The sequence below is a fragment of the Tachypleus tridentatus genome, chromosome 3, assembly GCF_004210375.1.
Source record: "Tachypleus tridentatus isolate NWPU-2018 chromosome 3, ASM421037v1, whole genome shotgun sequence".
NCBI classification, from domain to species: Eukaryota; Metazoa; Arthropoda; class Merostomata; order Xiphosura; family Limulidae; genus Tachypleus; species Tachypleus tridentatus.
In genome coordinates, this window is record NC_134827.1 from 89,211,346 (window position 1) to 89,237,549 (window position 26,204).

Genomic DNA, 26,204 nt, shown 5'->3' on the forward strand with positions numbered 1-26,204 from the left:
ATTAGGCAATTATAATGAAAAGGTCAGTTGTAAAATATGATTTTTGTACTTTTAATAGATTTGTTTATGATCTTTAAAAGAGTCAAAATTTTGTAGAAATATTATCCTTGTTTCAGCATTTCTCCCAGTAGTTACTGATTATATATGTTTTATTTTTATTTTCTACATGTTAGCCTTAGCATCCTTCATTTAAACATATTTCACTCATGTTGCTTCTAATTCAATCCATAACACAAACCAATAGTCCTATTAGACTTGGAAATTCTTTAATTTCTCTTGTAGAAGTTTGTAGATTTTTTATTTTAACTTTATTTTGTAATTTCTCTTTTCCACCTTACCTGTTACAAATTATTACATTTACCCACCTTCCACATGGTAGAGCTTTGAATCTCCAATTATTAGGAAGATTAGGCAATTGAGAAAACAGTTTTAGTACCACTGATTTAGAGCTAATTCATACTGAAGTGGTAGCTAATTTGTGCATTTCATTCAACAAACTTATTTCACTTTCTTGAGCATCTTATACAATTCTTCTGCATTCTGGCAAGAGTAATGACTTGGAAGAGCTCTCTGTTGAATGACCACTAATTTGTGGCCTAGTCTATCCAGAACCACTAATAATGTCAATAACTCTTGTGCTAATCAACTAAACTCAAAGTCAGTAATACAAAATTGCTGGAAAGAGGTAATCAATCCTGATTATATAGTCTTTATGGCATAATCAAAACAGCAAGCCACATTGGACAGGCTATTTAAAAGTGACTAGAAACAAACTGCACAGGTATAACTATTCAGTAGCCCAACCTTATCCACTTTCCCAGTGGAGTAGCTGACATCAAGCTCCACAAAGGATGTACCCTGCATTGGTCAAAAGCCTTGTCATACAAAATTAAAGTTGATATTACATACCAACTATAATATCATGTTTGGGCAGTATAGGTTAATAAATCCATTGCTATACTATCAATCTCATCATAAATATTGTTTTCTTAGATGACATTTTCCCTTTGTTTCATAAAAAGCAATGGTTGTTCCAGTCTTTCACATTTGAAAAATGCATGAGGGCTATGAACAGCCTTTGCCAAATGGTCCATGGGGACTGTTAACAGACAAATGGCATATCTCAATTATTTTCTCTCAAAATTAGATGACAGAAGTTAATTTGATTTGAGTGCATTTTATGTTTTTCAATCAACAGATGGCTAAACAAACATTTCCACACTATTTGACTGGACTATAATAACCTCTGATCAACATGACAGTCCTTGTGGTCTCCTGTCCTGCAGAAAGTGGTCCATCAAAGGCAAATTAGACCATGCTTAAATTTGTTAAATCTTTTCTTGCTGGTCTGAAGTTGATAATAATTAATATCCAGTTTTGCAGTTTAAACTTTAAAATAATGACTTAGTTTCATAGTTAAAATATTTGATGTCTGTATACAACAATACAGTCTGAAAATGTCATATTACTGTATATGTAATATCAGTAGTGTAAGACAATTAGAAGCACAAGAGTCATAGCAGCAAACAGGGTCTCATAAAGTGGCCTGTGAAGTTGTCTGTGCATACAAAAAATAGCTGATCAGGTCTTAGTGTAGCTGCAAGTTCTTGAAGTTAAGTCACAAGTCTCAAGTCATGTAATGATAAAATGTGTTTGTGGATTAACCAAATGATCTAAGAGAGAAAGCACAATGTGCTTTTTCATTAGTTAGTTATAGATGCCAAAATAATGTACTCTCAGTTTGTTTCTATACAGGCTTAGTGGCAGTTTGTAAATACATAAATGAAATAAACTGAATATCATTTAAATCTGATGTCAAGCCAAGACAAACTGATAGTCCACCTCATATACAAAAATCTACTGATATGAAAATCCAACCAAGTCACACAAGTTGGTAAATGACCAGCTACACTTTACAGTCTCCAAGCAGTGTTTCCTTGTGCTTTGTATCTGAATCAATGTGTGTGATGTCACTGAGTAGAAGAAGACAATATAAGGTACATGTACAAACTGTTACACTTTAGAAATATCAGCTGAGACAACATTTCATCACTCAACTTAGCTCTATGAGGGCATATAATGATGCCTCCCATAGCTGAAGCCTTGTACATTGGAAGAGCTAAAAGTGGGAACAGCCAGCACTTTCATAGCCAAGTTAACAGCCTAGAGAGGTAGTTCTTGTTGACCAACCAAAAGTGAAGAGATGAAAGAATGGAACTGCTTTCATGAAATTCCTAGCAATTGTGAAGTACCTTTTGAGATTGGAAATACAGGTGTCTAAAAAGCCTTCGTGCACAACAGCAACAATATGTTCAAAGTGGTGACTTATGTCCAGTCTCAAAATACTTCAAGGCAAAAGAATCCACCTGATGTGCCAACTGTGGAGGTCCCCATGCTGCTTCTTACAGAAGATGCCCAAAGTAACAACAAGTTAATATGACCAAGAATGAGATAAGTAAACATACTTTTTCTTCCTTAGATAGACCAAATGATGTAGCCAGGACCACCCAGAAAGTAAACCCACCTAAAGCTCCACCAGCTAGAAGACCTATGTTGCCAGAACCTCCACAACCACCTAGAACACACTTTTCCAATCCAAGTCAGTGCCCATTCACCTTTGTTGACTGTGTCAAAGCTCATTACAGGCTGCTTGTACCTCAAGCATTCTATCAGCCAACATCTATGTACAGTAACTGGATAACTAACATTAAAAATTAAATTAAACAACTTTTTGTTAACAATATACCAATTAGTATAGCATAATCTCATAGTTAATAATCCAAATATACAAAATAATATACAAAAGTTCTTAACTTTATAAGGTAATATTAGACAAATTTAGATTTATTTCTTTTTTTGTTTCTTGGGAGTTCTGTGGTCAGTCAAATTAATCTACCTTGTACAGACTTAGGGTAACAAAAATGACACAAAATATAAAGTTTTACTGGAAACAAATATTTGAAATGTATTTAGAAGATTTTAGAGATTACACAAATGAAATTTAAGATTCCTGAGATGAATAAAAATATTTTTTTATTTTAACATGAAAATCAGTTTGCACTTGGACTCATAAAAAAACTCAATGCATTCACTGACATCTTTTTTTAGTTTATTAAAAATACTTTACTAAAAAATATGTTTTGTTTATGTGAAAGACTTGTACTGTTTACTGAAAGTCTGACAAATTCTCTCAAGATATTCATACAATATTAAATGTTAGTTGTATCACAACTATAACAACTTTAAATGAGTAAAAGTGGTCATGTGGATCGTCATTTCAACTGAGCTCATACAAAAAAGAATTAATAGAACCGAGAACATGTAAATGACATATGTTAAAATCATTATGTAATGTTTTACCTACTATATATTGTTAAAGTATTCATCTTTCAAGACACAACACTTCTTTACATAAATATTGCTATACTGCAAAACAAAAAAAAACACTTAAAATGCATGTATAAGCAGTGCTTGTATTAAGCTTATTTATTTGCTATTCCAGGATAATACTATATTAAGCATTTCTTCAAACTCATAATCTTGTCAAAGAGACAAATGCAAATGTGTGGGATATGGTTGAAAAATATAACTTCTGGTACATCTTAAACACTTGCAAAAAATAGCAAGTGTTTACAAAAATATAAAAAATTCTGTTACTTAAAACTTAGTGCCTAGTATTATAACTATTAACTTTCAAAGTTATAAACTGCATGCATATACTTCACCAGAGTTCAAGTTACTTGGGTAAAGATTCTTAAACTTCCAGACTTTTAAGTATTTAAAGGTCTACCTAAAACTGTGTATTAAATAAATAAAAGCATACTTCTATTTATCCTGCTGTGATGATTTAACATTTACATCAAAAAACATTTCTAGGTGTTTTTCTTTTCATGATTATCATGTAGAGCATTCAGACTAAGCTTAAATTTTCAGGATGCAAAAACATTAAGAGCTTTAAAGTAACTGTTACATATGAATAAATATTATATTATCAAATGCTACAGATATTACAATGTAATCTATACATTGTTCAAGTATTATGAATGTATATTTCATGAATATTTAGTAATTTAAAAGATAATGCTGTTAACAACTATCTTTCATATGTTATATTGTTACAAAGATGAACTTCCACTTAACAAGAAAAAAAAAAAAACATATTGAGAAATCACTACTGTATGTGTATTCAAATCCTAGTATAAATAGTTCTGAAGAAAAATGTCATTTTTACCTTACTAAAAACTTTGTGAAGAAATTCACTTGTGTAGCCACCATTTAAAGGATCTGCCTTTTCTGCTTTCCATTTAATCTAAAACAAAATTAACCTTAGGTTACAAATGAATGACGGTAAAGATACAGGGTAAATCACAATTTATTTATTTTTTACTTTTCTAACAAAACACATGTGTGTATATATATAAATCAGAAAAATTCTATTAAAAATTACTAAAAAAATTTTAGTTAAAATTAAGGTAATCTAGGAACTTGGCACTACTTCATGCAGGTGAACACCTTAAGCTGCATATAAAAGCACGACAGTTGCATTAAACTACTTTGTTGATATCGTGTTAACTCGTGCCTCTACCACACTGGGGACAGAAATACTAACTTCAAGAGGTAAGTTTTATCATTCTTACCCCCTAATGGTAGTACCTTATTTTTATTTATTTATTTTTCTCCTTTTGTTTTTCATTTTTTTATGTTTATCTTTTTCTTATTCTAACTTGGGAGAGCAGTCACATTCCCACAACTGTCTGCAGGAAGTGAAGGGTGATATAGATGTGGGACGTTGTGAGTTTGAACACCCACATATAGCTCTCCTAATTTCTAATTTTCGTATGCAAGACTAGCATATTGGAGGTTAAGACTGACAGATGGTGTATCTCCACCACAACGTGGGTCCTACTTCCACAGTCATCTCCAAAACCTTGGACACATTTTATAATCCCATGTTGTAACTTGTACTCTAGGATCCCTTTTTAAAAAAAAAAAATTATTTTTTTTAAATTTCATGTTAATGTGTTTTGGTTTATTGCTTGAATATTTTATGGTTATTTTATATATATATATATATATTATTTTTATCTATAAAAGTTTATCAAGTCTTTGAAATAAAAAGCAGCTAGTTTTTATATCTCAGATACACATATTTTACAGGGAAGAGCAGTTTATATTAAAAAAAGTAAATAATGGAAGAGTATGTCAACAGTATGGGCACATTCAAGTGCTGGCTAGTGGAATGCATTGTTAATTCACAAAAGGGTATAGGGTTTACTTTATTTAAAATTTGTTTTCAAAGGTTCCCACATATCCCCTAAAAGGTGATAGTATATCCCTGACATACACAGAACAGGGTAAGACCACTTACACAGTGAATAACAAGAAAGAGCCAGATGTCTTATGAGGATATAAAACAGAAGTACCATCCACTATAGGGTCATTCCATGTCAAATCATCCAGGGGGATCCAGGTGACCCCCACAGAAGGCCTCAAAAAAAGTTGTGTGCTCATCTACCCATATAATGAAAAACTGCCAAAGATTAGATCAATATCTCTAATAATTTCTGATTTACAGTCCTGTAAAATTTAGTTAATTTTTTTATTTTTGGCGAATTCATTTTTGGGCAACTTTGGCTGCTTAAAGCTGCAAGAGTAATGGTGGTAGAAGACTGAAAGTTGCTACACTGAATTAATCTCACAGGATTCAAAAATGGTCTCAAACCAAGTTTATCTCTCTTAGGATTTGCAGAGTGAGGCTGTAAAATCACCTGAGAACCCAAAATCGTAAAAAACATTGGTTTATGTAATAAGCCATAGCTCTAAGACTTAATATGATACAAAGCTGATTTTTTTCTAATTTTCTATAGCATATCAGTTGATAAATCAGCAATTGTTGTAATTAAAAGTCTGTTAGATCTCCTGTAAAAAAATTTAGCTGCATGCAATTTTTTTATGATTTAGCTAAAAATAGCCCTACGTCAGGCCACAGTTTGACCATGTCACCAGTTATTCAGCCTTTACAGATTTATACCATATATTCTTACATCTCTGATATGATCTACAAAAAAAATCAGGATGGTGTTTAACTTATTTTTTGAGTTATAATGTTTATGAAACATTTCATTGTCACGATTATTGCAGTTTGGTATGGCTATAATCTTTCTCAGTTATCCCCTGTCGTAGCACTGTGCTTTTTGTGTCTGATTTACCTTTATATTTATCATATTATGAATCTTAAACTCAGCCATATCTGCATAACTGTAATGCATACACAATATATTTGCACTGACATGTGATCTAACTAGTTATGCCAATAAACTTGTTCAGAAATCAATTAATTCTTTCTTGATTCTTACAACTTCATTAATTAACATTGTGAAAGGCTGGTTAGAATATTTCAGTGGGATCCATAAAATTCTGACAGGTATTTTTCAAAATTGTATGGATATATTTGCACACAGTAACACACCTGAACTGAAGTTTTTTTTAAATAAAAAACGTATGGTCAGAGGATACTTTAAAAAAGTATAACTCAAAAAGTAGGTTGAATACCATCCTGAATTTTTTCAAGGCATTCTGAAGAGGTCACCTGGAAAATTTTCCAAAATCTCTATGATTTGACATGAAATAACCCTATAGAACTTTTGCTGTCATTTGTAAAGTATGCTGACTAATTACAAAGTGATTGTTAAGATGTGTCATACATCGTAGTCAACTTGTAGAAGATAATTTACTGACATATTATACTTTTAAAAATATATAAATCAAAAGTGCCGAATAATTTACACAGCAGCTGAAACAAATGTAGCCTCTGATCGAATAATACAGATTCTTGAAAACTGCTTAGACATTAAACTTCATGATGTATTGACTTAAAACAAATGGTACAGATGACACCAATAAAGAAGGCTTAATTTTTGAATTATTTCTATCCCAACTGGACCATTGAGCAAGACAAAGTGTAGGTAAAATAGTAGATAATTTTATTGGACCAATTTAGAAGAATATGGACAAAATTACTGTCATTCTTGTTATGCTGTATTGCATGGACATAAGATAACAATTTAGAATATTTAGATTACATTAATTCAACATTTAAGTACCCCATTGTATGTTTTTCTCTAATTGTTGTTTTTAAGCTGTAAGAAACGATAACCTGGATTAAAATTTCTACAAGGTTACTTAAACTGATTAAACTTTGGTTTTTTAATTTTTGAATTAGTGTAGTACTTTATGGAAAACAAGGTACAGAAATTGCTTTATACTTGATAATACATAGTTTTATTCGTATTTTATTGTAATTTAAAACGTGACCAAATTTATTTTAAAAAGTATTGTATTTCTTCTATACATCATTATCTCTGCAACTGTAACATATATGATCTAAAACGATGAGCCTGGGAATTGATAGCTTTCTCTTTTAAATAAGTGCTTGTGTGTTATTTGTATTCCCAACAAATATTCCAGAATACTGGAAAAAAATTACAATGAATGTAATATAGCTTACAGGAATGCATTTTTTATTTATAATGTTTCATTCTCTTGATTCAGCATTTTAGTTACACCTACTTTAAAATTAACAAACATAATCTTGTGTTTCATTTTTATAATGCTTCATTCTCTTGTATACTTTTAGTAAAGTTGTAAAAGTAAATTAAAATGTATAAAACTGTTAGTGGTTAATGGTCACCACCAAATTGTAACCAAACAAGCACACACACACACACACATTCTTTACAATTCAAAACCAAGAAAGAAAGAAACAGACATAATATTGAATATAATATACTATGAATATTATTTGGTCATTTCATTATGAATGTGCATTCAATACAATTTTCCAAACCACCCAGTTAAATTTGAAGTCACATTGACAGCTGACATTTGTGTGTGTGTGTGTGTTTATTGTGTAATTGTACATGTATACTTGTGAAACTATAAAGACCATAAATTCCATCCAGTAAGTTTTCAGAATGTGAAAAATTTTCAAGTTTCATACATAAAGTCAGTTAATTCAATTTCTTATAATTTTTAAATAATCTTTTTATTTATTGTCAATTAGAAAAAAATGCTTCTTTTCAAGCACTTACAGCCAGTGTTGTGTTTAACCTTCTTCTCAAATTCTTATGAATATAAAGCACAAATTTTGTTCTTTACGGCCTTGCATTATATAAGTTTGCAAAATGAAATTCATCTCAACAACTTTAGGCCTAACCAAACAATTAGCTAGATATTTTAGTTACTGAGAAAATAAAAAAGAAGTTAATTGAAAATTGTGAAATAAACACAGGAGTGTACTTTTCAAAGTTCACATACTTACTTAAGTGCAGCTGTTATTAGATAATACAAATAATGTGCTGCTTCTGATGAGAAACTATATATTAGTACCACTTTCTTATGTCTTGGGTCCTTTTAGTTTTCTTGAAACATGAAAAGAACTTGTTATGAGTTATGGCAATGATTAATGTTATTTCATAAATTACATATTGACTGAAGACTCAAAAATGATGCATTGTAAAAAACAGTGATGGTGAATATACTTTATGTGAAATTTTTTTTTTTTTTCTGGCATATACACTTTTGTAAGAACTTTACTTTTATCTCACCTTAGTTACAAAATGTACTGAAACTAAAAATCCTGTTTAACAAACAATAGTAAAATAGACTGCAAATGCTGAGTTAAGTGTGACACTTGCAGCAAAATATCAAAGGACTAATTCATAAGAGCTCAGGTAGAGATGATGAATTTTTGAAAGTCTTCTGTCCTTTATTTTCAATTGCTGCCCATTTCATCTTTGTCTTTGCTATAATACCTTGCTGAAATTACAAGTGCCTCTAACAAATCATTAACTAGATCTCTGACTGTTAAATAGATACACATGATATTAATATCTTTTCATTAATTATTGAATAAGACAGGGGGTGAAGGAAGTATTTTTGGATTTGTCATGTAACTTTGAATAGTGTGCAAAGCATGCAAGTGTTAGGATTATCTAGAGCATGTCTCATCAGAAGTACTTAATGAAAATATTAATCATTTGCAAGCACCTCTTTAAAATCCATAAAAGTAGGTGGCCACAGGCACTTATACTCATCATAATCATAAAGAAGACCAAGTATGTACAGATTACACGTAATTTTTATGCACTTTTATATTGATTCATACATACACTACTGTTAGTCTATCTGTTTACCTAGAATTAATTTTTGAAGTGCAAGTTAAAGTTTAAAAAGCTATATAGCTACTGTGACAAAATGTTGGTCTGGTTGCTGTTTGATCTCCCAGACCTGTTCTAGCACATATGAAAGGCTATAAAGGCTGGGTTGGTACATACCCATCTCATAAAAGAAATCAGTCTTCAATGGCATCACAATAACTACAAAATGCCAAACAATGTAAAAATCTAGTTCTTATACATTCCATAATACTGAAACTTTGTATCACCTATGGTTGTCACAACTTGCTGATTTGAGTAATAAAATCATTTGCATATAACTAATTTGATCCTTTATAAAAGTTCAAATCTGCTCATGTGATACTGACCAGTAAGTTGCATTTGTGATTAGATTTTTTATCTGTGCTGTCATTCAACTATTTATGAATTGCTTTTTAAGTTTTGTTTGTTTGTTTGTTTTTGAATTTAGTGCAAAGCTACATCAGGACTATATGCACTAGCCATCCCTAATTTAGCAGTGTAAGACTAGAGGGAAGACAGCTAGTCATCACTACCCTCTGCCAACTCTTACTCTTTTACCCCCATGGTTGAAAGGGCAAGCATGTTTGGTGTAATGGAAATTCAAACCCGCATCGCGAACCTCAGATTACGAGTCGAACTTGGCCATGCTGGGCCACTTTTGAAGTTTACTTAATTTCATAAAGTGTATTAATTAAATTATGAATACAATACATACACACACACATACACAAATGTTTTCAATCAAAAAATATTTTTACTTACCTTTAATCTTTTTTTTTTTTCTTCTTCTTCTTCTGAAAAATGAGAAATAATGCTAGAAGTAAATTTGTGCAAACATATGTTTACTCAAAATATTTTAACTTTTTTTCTCTTTTACAGTATATGAATATTTATTAAATTCATATTCACCTAATTAATTTAAATTAACAACTCACAAATAATTTACAAAAACTCACTTCTTCCTTTTCCTCGGGAATTGCTAATTCTACTGCTCATAAATGTCTTCAATTCCTGCAGCTGAAAACCTGACTAATGTTTGTTAAGTGAAGAAAAAAATAATGTCTATACTACTATGTCCAATGGAAACCAAATCAAAGTAGATGGATAAAAAGCATTGACTTGACAAAATATACTTGCATGCTAAGTCTCCATACTTAAGTGTTTTAATCTTGTGTCTTGAGCCAAACGTTTTATCTAGAAGTAAAAGTATCCTTCTTTGTTAATTAATGTCTATCATAACAAAACAACAACATTGCAATCTACATGTAACTAGTTTTGACTAGGACTGTACTATGTGATTTATACTACCATAGTTGAACTGGATATTAAGAGCAGAGCAAAACTACTTTCAATATACAGTATGGTTTGTTCAAGTTCTGAGTGATGCTTTTAAACATGTGTATGGGTTCCAATACCTTTTAAAGGCTAATGGAACTTATACCTAAAGGACAGCAATGGGAAAGATGCCTGGTGTATGTGGATTAAACTGCATGAAAAAGTTACAACCAAAGTATTAGATGCTAATTCACACATCAGTAGAATTTCCTGGTCATATCTTGCAAAGAGGCATCAAAGTGAGCATGTCACAATTTTATGTAGTTACATTTAAAATTTAATCAAATTATTTTATTATCAATTTATATGAATAAATTAGGCATTGAAACATAGTTAATACATGAAATTTTTATATTATTCAAATTTTAATTTCATAATTTTAACAGCAAATATCATTAAGTATAATAGTATTTAATAGTAGGGATCATGAGGAAACAAAATAGCAGCTATAGAAATTACCTTTAAAACTACCTTTAAAATCTTCTGAATATATTAATGACTTTTTCACAATATTACCTGAGCAAAAGTAAAGCTTAATATACTTATAAAGCTACCTAAATCACTATATTTGCATTTGTGGAGTGAATCCAAATTACACTGTTTCAATGAATTTTCATTTTACTAAGTAGCTGAATTTTTTAGACAAGCACATAAAAAATATAAAACTTATCACTCCAATTCTTTTACAAAACTTTCTGGATTCCAAATGATTCCTTTTTGGTACAAAAAAGGAAAGTAATATACATGTACACACACACACACACACACGTCATGAATGATGCACTACTTTGAGTACATAATTAGGTTTCAGGGTAGGTTAGTAGAGATCCTGATAAGTAATAAAATTGAACTGAATATATACACACTCCATGCTTGTTATTGCTAGCAAACAAAAAATAGGTAACAAAAAAAAAAATTAAGTATAATAAAATTTTCAAATTTATAAAGCAAGTAGAGAATGATATACACATCACCAAGCTACCTAAAGTAACATAGAATGTGTTAATGCTACAAAAAGTATTGAAATAATAAAGTTACAACTACAAAAACTGAGTCAATTAAAATATACAAATTTGTATCCCTACTTTAGCTAAGGCAAACATAATTACAGTGATCTTTCAAAAAAGAATAGCAGTAGATACTATACTAATATATAAGCTAAAGTATTTACATTACAGTATTGAATAGATTCTTAAGTGTTTTAAACTTGTGCCTTTACCTAGTAGTCTCCTTGTTTATTAATTATTGTTTATCATAACAAGAAAAAAACACTGCCACCTATATGTATCTAGTATAGTCTAGAACTGTACTACCATAGTTAATTGCATAAAATGTTTTAAGTATTTCACGGTTTTGCCATATTCAATTTGGATACAGTGGCACACTCAAGTAAGTTATTGAATTTTCCCTTTTTAATCAAGGTGCATAGTAAGTATGTTGATAACTGTCTCATTGATATGTTGGACAACTATGCCAATGTATTTGTTGGACCTGATGCCCAACTGTGGAAAACTATGATCACATGATACCAAACAGAAACAAGCCAAGTGAGTCCTATTAAAACTCTTGAAGTTGTATATGTAAGAGGAAGAATGTATACTTACATACCCATTTCAATAATCATGATTTTAAATGATCATGTACTGATCTTTAATAAAAATACTTTATTACAAAATATGACTGTGTACAAAAATACCTGTAATGTTTACTAAAACCATATCAAATTACGTGAAGATACATAACACAATAAAAGTTATAGTAAGGATATTTTCATGGTTATCTATTTGGTGGTTACAAGGTTAGCCAAAATCAAGAAAGTTACTAATTTTCAGAAAGCCAAATGTTTAGGATAAGAGTCAAAATTTATCATTAGTAAATTAGCATAATGAGTTAAGAGATGATTCAATAAATGAATTTGGTATATTTGTTAGTTTGTTTTAGAATAAATTACTTTTTACTCAGAATAGGCACTTCCCTGGTAAAAGGAAAAAGAACAATGAATATCAACCTTAACTCATTTAATAAAAACATAAAGTAAAAAGTCAAGGATAAATACAGTAAGTTGAAAAAGTTTAAATTGACAGATAGGATTGTAGTTTAGTTTTACTCTTGAGTTAGTACCTTGCTCTGATTGGAAATTAATTTAAACCTTCAATGTCATAAAAACCTTCCAACAAATATTTTTCAAGATCTAAGAAGCAGGAATGTTCACTTACATCAAACACATCAATTGCCTGAACAACACCCATCTGACCATTGAGAAAGCTCTGGAGATTTCAGATATGAATTTAAAGGCATTGAAAGAGATTGGAGCTGCTCTGTTGCAGCTACTAAACAATCCCAGATCTAAACTAAATGATCAGGTGAACCAGAGTTGCCAATAAATCTCTAAAAAAAGTTAAAAAAAAAGAGTACAGTTCAACAGGTACTATCCACAAACTGGCATTGCCAGGAGTAAACAGGTCTGGGTACATTGTAACCAGGAAAAAGACCATCTTTTAAACACTGGAAGCCTCCTCAGCAGCTGGAGGAATGGGTGCACTGCCTTTGTGCCCAATTAACTATAAAATGTTCTAAATTCAAAGTTGACATGTTTATGATCAGAATGAGTAGATGTAATAAAACTTGTGTATCTAGTCATGGTTTTTCTCTGAACTATAAGAGATGAAAACCTTTAGAAATGTCCCATAAAAATATCATCCAAAAAGAAAATAGTATATATATTTAAAATAACTAACTAAAAGATTAAAGAGTTTATATAACTTAACAAAAAATAAATAAAATATACATTTACAAAAATAATGACAACAAATATAACAAACAACCAGATAATTACTATAAATGGCTGCATCAATAAAGGGAAAAGTAAAATGATATTTTACATAAATAAAGTAAGAAAGCAAATATTTAATATGGGAATAACTAAAGAATAAAAAATATACAGCTCCCATCAACTAAGCCACAAAATATCTTTACAACCTCTATATGATAGTGAATTAATGAAATAAGGATTCACAAGCATACACACCAAAGCTCCCAAAAGTTGCAGTTTGCAAAATAAGATATATCAAAAGTTAAAAACTGACAACAGAAACAAGGATAAAATACATACAAAAATTGTAAAACACTCATATCAGTGATTCTTAATTGTATATTTGGTCTATCTCACAAAACTAAGTGTAAGAAAAAAATGGAACAAAACTGAAAATCAATGTACTAAATAAGTTCTTCACAGATACCTCTCAACTTTTGAAATGAAAATAATTTTTGTTATTTTATTACAAGTATTATAAAATATATGACTAGATTTGTTAAGTGTATCTGCAAGAGATTTAGGTAGAAGGGATGTGATAGTAGAATAAAACTGCTGTTATACTTATGAAGTTATGATAACATTTTTAAAAAAGTCCAAAAATATTTTGATGTTCACAAAAGGAAAAAAAAAACATTCTTTAAGTTGAAAACAGAAACATCACAAATATAATCAGTTGTACTAGAATCTACAAATTTCATTCTCAATTAGCAATAAAAATACATATATTCAAGATAAATAAAACAGGTATAATCAAAATGTTTTCATGCAAATTGGAAGAACAAGTACAACCAGAGGCACTTCATGAAATAAAAGACATCCAAAGTGGAGACAAAGGGTTGTTGTTTCTGTAGAGAGTAAATATCTATCAAAAATACATTTCCAGGTAAGTAAATTATGAACTTCAAAAATACTACTCAGCTTTCTACAGAACTGAAAGTTAGAATCTCACACTGAGAAGATGATGAGGAATAAGTAAATAAAAGTAAAGAGATAAGTTTATTACTAATAACATAGCAACAGAAAGGGAGCAGGTCATGACACATCACCCACATCTATCTCATTCAGTGGGAGACCACATCTATCTCATGCAATACTTTTCATCCAATAGAGTAGGTAGAGAAAATGTATTTCCTCCCAAATCTCCTGCCTGTGGAAGCAGTATTCTATAAATGGGTAAAATATAAGGACTACTTAACCAACCTGTATCTATAAAGATCTGCAAAGCATGGACATGTATTGTGGTTATGGCAATAAGTCAGCCATATGATATGAAAAACAAACATGACATACCAGAATATGTAGGTGCAAGAGTGAACCATCCCAGACCTGAATCCTAAGGAAAATATAAAACCCATCAAGCTGGCATAACTTGGACCAGACTAGTTCTAATAGTAAGTAAGCCTGTTCTATATTTCCACACAAATGCCCCACCTTTCTTTCAAATCAAGAAGTGCATCCACGCAGTCTCATTCCAGTGAGATTACATCAACCTGAAGAGGAACTTTGAATGTTGAGCACCTTAACAGCTTAAGAGTGGGGAGACATGGATTTCACTTTACTCCACTAAAAATAAAAAATGGAAGGAATCTACTTGACAAAAGAGAAAATTTCTATCGTCTGTATAAAGTCCAACATTGCACAGACTGTGCAGCAATGGGTTACCACAAATAGGTGTTGCTAGCCACGTGTGGGAGTAGAATCACTCCTTATCTGTCATTCTTTTATGTTTTCTTCTAAAGTACAACCTGGAAGTAAAAATATTTATTTACACACATACTCACTGCAGAAACAGTCTTGTGAAAAATATCAAATCAATAGTGGGCACTGAGTAGATGCAGACAGGATTAACACTTTCTGTCATCTCTTGCTTGATGTGGATTTTGGGGGGAAGAAGTATTTCCTAAGTGTCACCACAAACCACAACACAGGCTCCATTGTCTCCAGCACACAGACATATAGATAAACTGATAGTGAGAGAACAATAGAAAAAATGAAAATATCAATAACTCACCTCCTTAGAGTTTCTATAACAATTGTATAATGGCAACTGGAGGAAGATTGAAGTCAGAAGCAGATGAAACCAAAATATGGTTCAGTAACAAAACACAAATATGTTGGAGCTGTCCTCATCCTGAACTGTAAAACCTCATCCAGGAAACATCACTGGTTAGAGGTTAAAGAAATCATAAGACAATGAACGTGATGAGAGATAACACGAAAAACAAAACAAAAAGAATAATATTTCATGGAAGAATAAACAAGCTCAAAGAGTGAGTTATTTAACCCATATGGGCAAAATGGAAGGAGATAAGTTACAAGAAAAAAAGGACTAGTAGGAAGAAAATACAGTTTACTGCCTCAAAAAGAAAGAAAACATACAATAAAAACAAACTTCTGTAATAGTACAAAAAAGACAATCAAGGTTAGAATAATCATACAGAGAAGAAAAGAAGAGTGCTAGAAAAGGACAACTAATCACTCACTTAAACACAGTACAAGTCTTAGGAAGGAAGGAACAGTGCAGAAAAGAAAATCAACATGCATGTATGGGAAAGAATGTAGGAGGTACCTACAATATCAACATGACAGCAACTTCACCTGCAAGCAAGAAGGAGAACTAATCCATAAGAGAAAAATAGCATAGGAAACTCTGTCCAAAGTTTTGAATGGAGGACATGGAAGAGACTTAAAAACTAAACAGAGTTTCAGTCCAGAAAAGTAACTGAAAGAGTAAGAAGACTAATTTAAAAGGTTTGGAATAGAGTCATAACAATTATAGAAAAGGAAATATGGTCTGGGAAATTGAAGGGTCAAATACAAGCACTGACTGAAGAAATTAAAAGACTATCTTCAAAAGCTTGACTAAAAAAGGAATTGGGATAACGAAAAGTCAGAAAATATAGAGGGAGTGAGAGACCAACATTGATATAATGTAAGAGTGTATGGCTGATAAGAATAAACAAGTGAACTGGCTACACTGGAAGAAAAAACCTGCCTTCTTAAAAAAATTTACCCATAAAAATAAAAGTATGGAACATAACAGAAAAATATGGATACCCTAGGATGACATAAAAAGAAACCTAGTAAGGGGAACTGTGAATTAAAGCATTCTGAAAAGCAGTTAAGACAACTGACATACAGAAGAGGATAATTCAATCCACACTTGGGGGAAATACTATCAGGGCTATAAAGACTTGAACCAATAAACTGCATCAATAAAAGGACTCCAAGAAAAATGGAAACAAATCTATATAATTATCATAAGATGTCAAAATCACTTTCATTGAAGGATTCAGTTGGGGCACTGAGAACTGAACCATCACCATTTATAGTTCCTACAACACTGAAGGCCAACAACAAGGTGTTGTTATTAGACTAAAAATAGAGCTTAAGAACAAGAAGTCCCGAGAGCAAGTAACTCCCCATCAGTTGATTTAAGAAACATCAGCACACTTACTGAAACAGATTAAGACAAGATGTCCAGAAACAAATAATGGAGGAAGCTCAAATGGACAAACTGAACCTCAAGAACAATGATGTCGAGAAATTTCTCTGTAGAAATGAAAAGGGTGAAAGCATCTAAGAATGCACTCTAACTGAATGAGATACCTGTGAATATGTAGAAGTTAAGACAAAATGGAGGAAAACAGATGCTCAGAATCATGTGGAAACTATAGACAAACCATGATAGCAAGAGAGAAAGAAATAGAGATATAGAAATTGGAAAAAAACACTGGATCATATGCATGTTCCACTGAGCTAGTAAATTCACTATAAGTAACACAAAAGAAGCAAAAGATCACAAAAAAGAATGCATTTATTGTCCAAGAAGAAAAGGAGACAAGAGCACTTTGGAAACTAGAAGCTACAAATATCAGGAATGTGAAGAAGAATGTGTAGAGCTTACCCAGCAAAGAATACGATAAAGACTTCAACCTGATTTGTATACTGAATTGAAATCAATATTGATTCAGGAGTCTTAACAGCCAACCAAAATGAGCAGATTCCAATAAAGAACATGGATAACATAACAGAAGATGCCTTCCAGAACAGGGCTAGAAGTTAACAAATGTTATTATAGTTGTGTGAATACAGACCCAACAAAGTTTTGTGTTAATGTCTTCAAAGTTAGTACAAAACAGAAGGTTTAAGTTCTGAAAGACAAAAAAGGCACCTCAGGTCTCCTGCAAAGTGAGTTCACAGGTATACAAAGTTTACAAGCCAATAATCCAAACACACAACACTGAAGAGTGATTCAAACACAACTAATAACAGAGTTCCAAGATGGCTGTTTTTTTTCAGAAGTGGCTTCAGAACAAGGAACTTATCAAAAGGTTCATATAAATGAAGGAAGGTGTCAAATGGAGATAAAACAAAAATATGACTTCACGAAAGAAGGTATCCCAATAAAGCAAATCCCAGAATCAAAAAAGTAAGCTGGGCAATAGTTCAAGAAGAATATGTGGCACTGTGAAAAACAGATTAGTGCAATCTTACCCCATTAAAGCTGTTGGGATTGTGATGCAGAGTCTCAGAAGGAAAGGGTAAAGGAAGTAGGCAAAAAATGAAAAAGAGCACATTGTATATAAAAAAGTTAAAGTATGATAAGAAAAATCTACAAGCTGTGAGAAGAGAATCAAGGGATAGTGCACAAGAAAGAAAATCCAGCCATAAGCCACAGAGAAATAAAACTGAGTTTTGGAAGGGTAGGGCATACGAGTGTTAACATAAAGCACAGACTGAAAGAATCTGCAAATGTGCAACAAATAGATGAAGAAGCAAGATGGAGAAAAAGCATCCTATGAGTTTACTTGTATGCTAAAAGCTAAGCCAGGAAACAACATAAAGAATGAATGTTTCATATCTGGGTTATCAAAAAAAAAAGGTGGATGTTACCTGATCCTAGTCAGGGACAAAAGAACCAGAAGTAAGTTGTAGAAAGAGCTGATCAAATACATCTAAAAACAAGAGACTCATCAGAAACTACAGAAGCAGGAGGTCATGAGTTTATGTTTGAGATTAATTAACCACATGAAGTACAATGGTGGTTATACTGCTAACAACCTGAGCAATATCTGTCACCATTGAAAGAAAGTTTGACAAGGAGAATCTGGATATCTAAAAGTTTCAGAAACAAATATTAGATGTTACATGCAATAAGACTCATGAAAGTGAATCCAGGAAATTTATTTTTAAACAAGTGTGGTACATCCTAGGAAATTAAGTCTTGATCATTTTATCTATGAAAACTGTAATTAATTATCAAAATCTAAACACAGAATTAATAACGACAGGGAATGGTCTTGTCAAACAAAACATATTAAACACTCAGAAATATGTCTGAAAATCTTATAATTTGATTAAGACACAAAATGTAAAAAAGATAGTAATTCACAGTAGAAGCTCTAACAAAAAAGTTCAAAACCTTTCAGCCTCTCTTCTTGAAATTAAATAAAAAAAAACATAACATATTAAAGGTCAAGTATAATATAAAATGATGCATGAAACAGTTACATAACTTGTAATGGAAAACATATGTCTGAATCACTAATACTGTTGAGAAAAGAATGAGTCTTCAGTATACTCGATGTGCTCAATAGGAATACTATACATTGGTGGAGGTCTATAGTTAAATAATGATTGCACATTGACCGATGAAGTACACATTATTATACATATGCTTGATGCATGTGCAAAACTATTTTTTGGTAGTAGCACAAACTCTTAGTTTATTAAAAAGGTGAGAAGCATTTCTGAATTCTGACTTTCACAATATTTACCATATAAAAAATTATACTCACCAGAAAACACAGCTTCTTTCTTTTGTATATGCTCCCTCAGTAACTCTTGTTCTTCTTCTAATAACTTAGAACCTTCTTTTCGTAGTCTTTCAATCTGGAGGAATATTTAACAATTCTTATGACACTATTAATAAAAAATATTCTAGTTATAAATGAATAACAATAATACATTCTTCAGTTACGCTAAAATTTAATTAAAAAGTCCATATAAAAACTAATAAATGTGCAAATGCCTTCAACAAGATAGGCAATACTTCAGTTAGAATGTTAAATGGAAAAAAACCTAACACAATTGAGTATATTTACTCACAAAAATAATTAACAAGTCGTCTGTGATTTTGCATAACTGAACCAAGTAATAATGATAATTAAAAGGAAAATTCAACATTTCTGTCTTTATCATTAACTTCATTAACATTTTAACTTCAAGGAATAATCAGAACCCAAGGTTTAAAATCTTGGTAATTTTGTCAATATGAACTATATTATTCAGGCATGCAAGCAGTTTTCTAACCCTGTTATTTAACTCTAAGCTAACATGAAAAAGTTTTTTCAATTTTTATATATAAAAGCATATGTAGGTTTAACACAGTACTATGATCAAAGGAATGTCAAAGTTCATTTTGCCCCAGTTACATTTTGTTATAGGTCATTCACATACAATGTCACATGCACTTTCTTGTAGGCAAGATTTCTCTAAACTAAATCATATCATGTGAAAGCAGACAGTTGTATATTCAACTGGCAGGTTAGGTGGTAATTTGAAATTACATCATTAGTTTTTGATGGGAATGACCAAAAGAGGTGGACTGGTACACATACCCATGCAAATACAGCATTATATTTTCATGTATATAATGCTATATTTTGTAAACCTGGAAGAGATTCATTCTTGTTTCAGAAAACCTTTGGAAGTTCCAGTAAAGACAGTAGTAAATATACTTCTTCTAAATGTTTCATAGAACAAATAAATAGGAAACCATCACTTCAGCCACTACCACTGAAAGGTGCACATGTAAATACAATCCAAATGAATGAATGATAGAATTTCCAAAAGTAAAAAAAAAAACAAAAAAAAACTTGCCGGATGAAAAGGAGGAACACAAATCTATTGTCTGTATGAATAGTGGTGAAGACCAAGCCTGACTGAAATGAGATTAAAAAACATGGTCAGATGTACCAAACAAAGTCATTAACAAAGTTTAAAACTTTGTTGGATAAACATAATGGCTTCAATAAGGGAAAATCATACCTTACTAATAATATTCTGACATTCTTTAAAGAGGTTACTACTTTTATATAGATGATGGTAATAACTTCTTTCTTTTCAGTTCAATACTGTTATAACAGATAATAAAGTTTACTCTCAAAAATAGATGTTTTATGCAATGCATCTACTGGAAAAGTGAAAAATAATTTTGAAAATTCTGAAGTAGCGATAAAACTGTCAAGTGAATTTTTCTTAATTCATATAAGCATGTAAAATGTGCATGTGTACAAATCTCAAACACAAACAGCTGTCCTTTGAAAAATACTGATTTCATCTAACCTGTCAAAAATTTAAATAGAGAAAAATGTTATTTCATTTATTCATGAATGAGATTATCTAACCTTAAGGATGTGATCAAACAACCAGCTAGCAAACTGACATATGTAGGAATCATTCTCATGTCAGACATCTTTAATTTACCATTAAAAGTATTATACAACTTAAAATAGTTTTCACTTAACCATTTCATGATCTAGCCAAGATAACTCAGATGCTCTCCATGTTAAAAATAACCAAACTATTTGCTTAAAAAATACTTGCCCAGTTAATCTCTTAAGCATAGGATACCAAAAAAGTGAAATAAAAAATCTGACTTTTTGAGATCATCTCCAATAAAAGCATGACATGGAAGAGGTTATGCTAGGGTTTATTCAAACACAAATCTGAAAAACAATGCAAGTCTAGCCTGTTATCAACAAACTCCATAACAATTACATTTCAATGCCACTTAAGTTAATCATACACACACACACATGCACGTGCATGGGTGTGTGCATATAGATTTGATTAGGGAAGAAAATGATATTGGTATCCTGATTGATGAATCTCTTATGCATGTAAGCAATGTGCTGTTGCAAGTAGCAGGACAAACAGCATTTAAATATACAAAAATATTGAATTACAAAAGGTTATAATATCATTGTATAAGTACCTAATTAGGCCACATTTGGAGTATCATGTTCAGTCTCAGGCTTCTTATCTCAGAAAGAAGCTCAAAATGTCAGAAAGAGATCAGAGGATGGCTACTGCAATGGTATTTTGTATGGAAAAGTTTTTATAAAATATGTTTGTTTTCTCTTTAAAAAATAAGAAATGAATGGAATCTGATTTAAATGAGATTGTTTGGGGAACTGATTGTTTGCTAATGCATCTTATTTTCTCAAATTTAATACTGAAAATGGTAAGAGGCTAGGAGACACAAATTTTGGCAGGGAAGAAGCCACCTTCAACTGAGCTTAATTTTACCAACAGATTGGTTGGCCTCTTAAAATAAAATGGGTTCCCTTCAGATATGAAGATGCAGTTAATTTATGGGTAAGCTTAAAATATATTTCAATAATAAGAGTTGACTAATTTATTTTTCAATAGTTTAATTTGGTGGATGAGACAGCTAAGATGACTAAAAGATTCCTTGCTATCCTTTAATGCAACTTTAGCAGTTAGTTATAATCAGATTCTAATACTGAGTCCTGTACCTATATGGAAGGTTTTCTTAGAAGTAGACTAGACATGTTCCCAAGGTTAAAGCTCCCTATACACAAAGTTATAGCAGAGCAAAGCAAAAACAATGATGAAAACAGATGCCTAGGATTATAAAAAAAACACTGTATATATCCACTTCTCATTCCAATAGCCTTGAGAAAAATTAGCATGGCATTTCAAGCTATCTTCTAATTTGAAATGATTGTATCCATGTAAAGACTCAATTAAGTCAATCTAAGTTCTCCAATCTCTCATTTTCTTTCAAATTACAGAGACATGGGAGTAAAATCCTGGAAAAGCATGATAAACAATTCCTACTGCTCCTTTCATAAGACACATTTTTTTTCTGATCCAGAACTTGTAAGGAAACAGGATAAAAAAAAGAAATAGGACAACAAAACTAAAAGTAAAGAGAAAATTGAAAGATCTGTCAAACCCAAACATTTCAAATATCCTAGGATTCCACAAATGAATAAATGATTTGAAATGACTTCCAAAAAGTCTTTCATAATGACAAGAAACCCATTTGAAGTAAAAATGCATCTCAGGAAAGCTAGTATGAACATTAACACTTTTACTAATAAAGCAGAGAATTATGTTTTGATCTACTTAAATCATCTTCAGATTAACAAAGATTTTGCAGCTGACCAATGTCAGGCACATCTTAAGAACGAGTGTGTAAACAAGTACAGAATTGTAAGGGGCATTGCAGTTAGATGTTAGGTTATTAATTAATATAGGTATAAAGACATTCCTTTATTGTTTGTTTTTGGAATTTCGCACAAAGCTACTCGAGGGCTATCTATGCTAGCTGTCCCTAATTTAGCGGTGTAAGACTAGAGGGAAGGCAGCTAATCATCACCACCCACCACCAACTCTTGGGCTACTCTTTTACCAATGAATAGTGGGATTGACCGTCACATTATAATGCCCCCACGGCTGAAAGGGCAAGCATGTTTGGTGTGACTGGGATTCGAACCCGCGACCCCTGCATTAGAGTTGAACACCTTAACACATTTGGCCATGCTAGGCCATGCTATATGATTTTCAGTGTTCAAAAACACATGGTGTTTTTTGTGTTATTTGAATCTGGTTTCCATTTTACTGCTTGTTTATCCAATATAGAAGCCATGGCAGTTGTTGCATTGTATTTTATAAATTATGTTGGATTTGTGTTTGTCATTGTAGTTTTTACATATTTAGTGTTTACTGGAATGTTGTGTTAAGTTTATTCTGAATGTTGGGGACATATGGTATGCAGTAATGTAAAGTTTTGTAGTTTGTTATATCTTGAGATTTATTATTATTTGTTTGTTGTTGATTGTGTTGTTGATCTAGGTGTGTGTGTGTAATTATTTCAATGATTTTTGGAAAACATTTGTTGATGTTGGTGAATGAAAATCACCATACTGAACTATACATTTTATGGGACTCAGCACATGAAGCAAAACAAATATAGAAATATTTGCCTCAGAATTAACACTGACTTTCAAATTAATTTTAACAAACTTATTAGGATGAATATCAACAAGAAAATACATATTATGGCAGGAAAGAAGAAATTATATACACCTCCCTTACAAAATACAGTAAGTCACATGACAGGTGGAAGGATGGAGAACTATGGATAGCTGGATATAAGCTCAAAATGCAAGGACATTCAAAATTTGGTCATGTTTATGAAAACATGAAAGCATTTTGACAAGGCAGGACATACTGCACTTCAGAGGCAGCTCTGCCAGTTTTCAAACTGTAATTGCAAAACAAGATAGCCTAAATGCAATGTGCTAAAAATCATTTAACTTTTGTGTAATTATTTCACTATGCTTCTGTGTGAAATTAAAATCAGTATTAGAAACATTTTTGTATTTACCTCTTCCTGAAGTGTTTTTGTTGGATCTACATTTCTAAGTTCTTCTTCTTTAGCAGCTTTTTCTCTAGTTTCAAGATCTGTAAAAATTTTGTGAATTGTATCTAGTATTCTTCAGTGCAATTATATACATAGTGATGTATATAAATGAGATACATATATAATTCAGAACCTAATAACACTTCAGTACAATGCAATAAAACTAACAATGGTGTGTGTTGCACAAAACTCTCTTCACAGTCACAGGAGTATATTTGTAGTCTAAAAATGCTGAGCGTAGTGCTCTCAAATTCACAGTTACCTACAAGTGACTGGGATGGAGCTGCAAAATAACTGGAAGCACAGTAAAAAATGTTTGATAAAATAAACCTGAGTTGAAAGCAAACATTGAGACCAGACACAATGTATTACACAGTAGAACATTATCTCCACAAAATAACATTCAAAATTTAAAACAATACATCATTTTGGTACCCTTTACTAGAGAACTCAAGTATCATCAGTTTTATAAAAAAGTAAAATCTAATAACTTTCTCTCTAAAATCATCACATTTTATGCAGAGAAAATACCACATTACATAAAAAATTGATTCCATTCCTATCAAGATGAATAAACCAACCCTGTCATGCAAGTGGAGAACATTCTAACTAAAAAAAAAAGGGATGTTGAAACTTTGATGTATTACTTGATTTTCCAGTCTAATATTTTATGGTCTCTGTCTGTACAACATGCTGCATTTTAGAATAATTTTTCCCAAAGAGAGTACACATGATACCCTAGCTGATGGAGATAGTTGTGTGAAAAATTGAGATGAGAAGAACTTAGTGGTTCTCTTGAGTCATTTTCTACATTAAGAACTGATATAAAACACCCATGCTCCACTGCAGGATTCTAAGGTCCCCTGATGATTCACAGATGCCTTGATATATCAGTCAAGCATTTCTATCATCTTAATTACTTCTATAGCTATCCAAACATGCCAATTATTTAATTCAATTGTCTGCTAATATTTTCCAAACTTAATTCACCTTAACCCTTTTTCAAAAGAAAACAGTTTTAATTCAACTTCTCAGATTTATTTTCATTCTTCCAGCATTTTTATTTCAATTATTTTCATTCTCCAATTTATACCCTCCTTCCCAATATTTGTTACTGTTTACCAAACTTTGTTCAATTCAACCTTTTTTCATTTTCAGACATGTATTTTTGTTCCTATGTTTTCATTTGAATTTTATCATATGCCAATATTCTTTAACAGTTGTACTTGATGCCATTTCCTAAACTCATTAGTCTTATTTTTAAAGCATATATTTTTACTTTTGAATTAACTTTTTATTTATCTCTGAATTCTTATTGCAGAATCAATATTTTTTCCATTGTTTTGTTTGCAGCTTTTTCCAAACTTATTTTAATTCAAGGTTTTGAGAGCAATAATATTAACTTTTACATTCTATTTTTTTCTTATTTTTCCCTTTTCCAGTAATACAGATAGAAAATAATTACATCTTATTTTCTAGTTTTATAGCCCAGCTAGCCCTATGGTTGGTGCCATTGCTGATACCATTTCCTAAATTAATGCAAAATTATATATTCAAATTTTGTAAAATATGATCTGTTTTTCTGAGTGTTCATGTGCAATACAAGACTTATAAGCCAAAATCATGTGAATGCAAGGAAAATTAAATATTTACTACTCCTTTATTTTTTCCTGTGCAAAAATTCTTTAACTATTTTGTTTAATGTCATTTTTAGAACTTACATATAAAATTTTTCTAGTAGGCTACAGTTTGTTCCAAGGGTCCTGATGCCTTTAATTGACTAATAAATGTGTGGCCCCATACACCTGTTGAATTTTGTTCATTTTTGGTAAAATACATCTTTTTCTTCTCAACTTTAGCCAATTTTGGAAGATATTTTGACCATTTTATTCTCTTTAAACACTACCTGGCAGAAAATCTCTACACATTGTTCATTCAAAGTAGGAATTATGTTCATTTTCCAATTTTTGGCCAATTGTGGCAGATTTTTTGAGCATTTTTCAACAGTATTTCTAAAACCACCTCCACATATTGTTCATTCATTAAGTGGGAATTAGAGAAAAATATAATACTCTACAGACCATCAAGAAGCAGAATTATGGAGCTTAAGGACTACAGGGAAACTATGGGGCAAAAAAAATTGGCCAAAATATTAGAGCCAAATCCAAAAATATAATATCCAAATGCACACTATCAGAATCCCCTTACTATTTGTGCACAATTTCAGGCCTTTTGGTTCTTTCCTTTCAGATTTATGTCAGTCACACACAGAGGCTTTTTAATATTATAGATACATGCACAGAAATGTTGAAAAGTCTACACATTAACTAAGAGAATAGGTAGCATGGTATACCTGCATACCACATTGATCTCCTCTATCATCAGGCTAACCACT

General features: G+C 31.3%; 1 protein-coding gene across 2 annotated transcripts in view; it reads right to left on the reverse strand.

Annotated features, from left to right (window-relative positions):
• The window catches only part of LOC143247435 (dnaJ homolog subfamily C member 17), an 87,710-nt gene that overhangs the window by 21,926 nt on the left and 39,580 nt on the right, over positions 1-26,204 (reverse strand). For both annotated transcript variants that reach the window (XM_076495522.1, XM_076495520.1), the window contains 4 exons: positions 23,774-23,850; positions 19,149-19,242; positions 9,960-9,991; positions 4,232-4,309 (listed from right to left, as the gene is read on the reverse strand). In XM_076495522.1, coding sequence (XP_076351637.1) covers positions 4,232-4,309; positions 9,960-9,991; positions 19,149-19,242; positions 23,774-23,850 — 281 coding nt within the window. The remainder of the gene's footprint in view (positions 1-4,231; positions 4,310-9,959; positions 9,992-19,148; positions 19,243-23,773; positions 23,851-26,204) is intronic.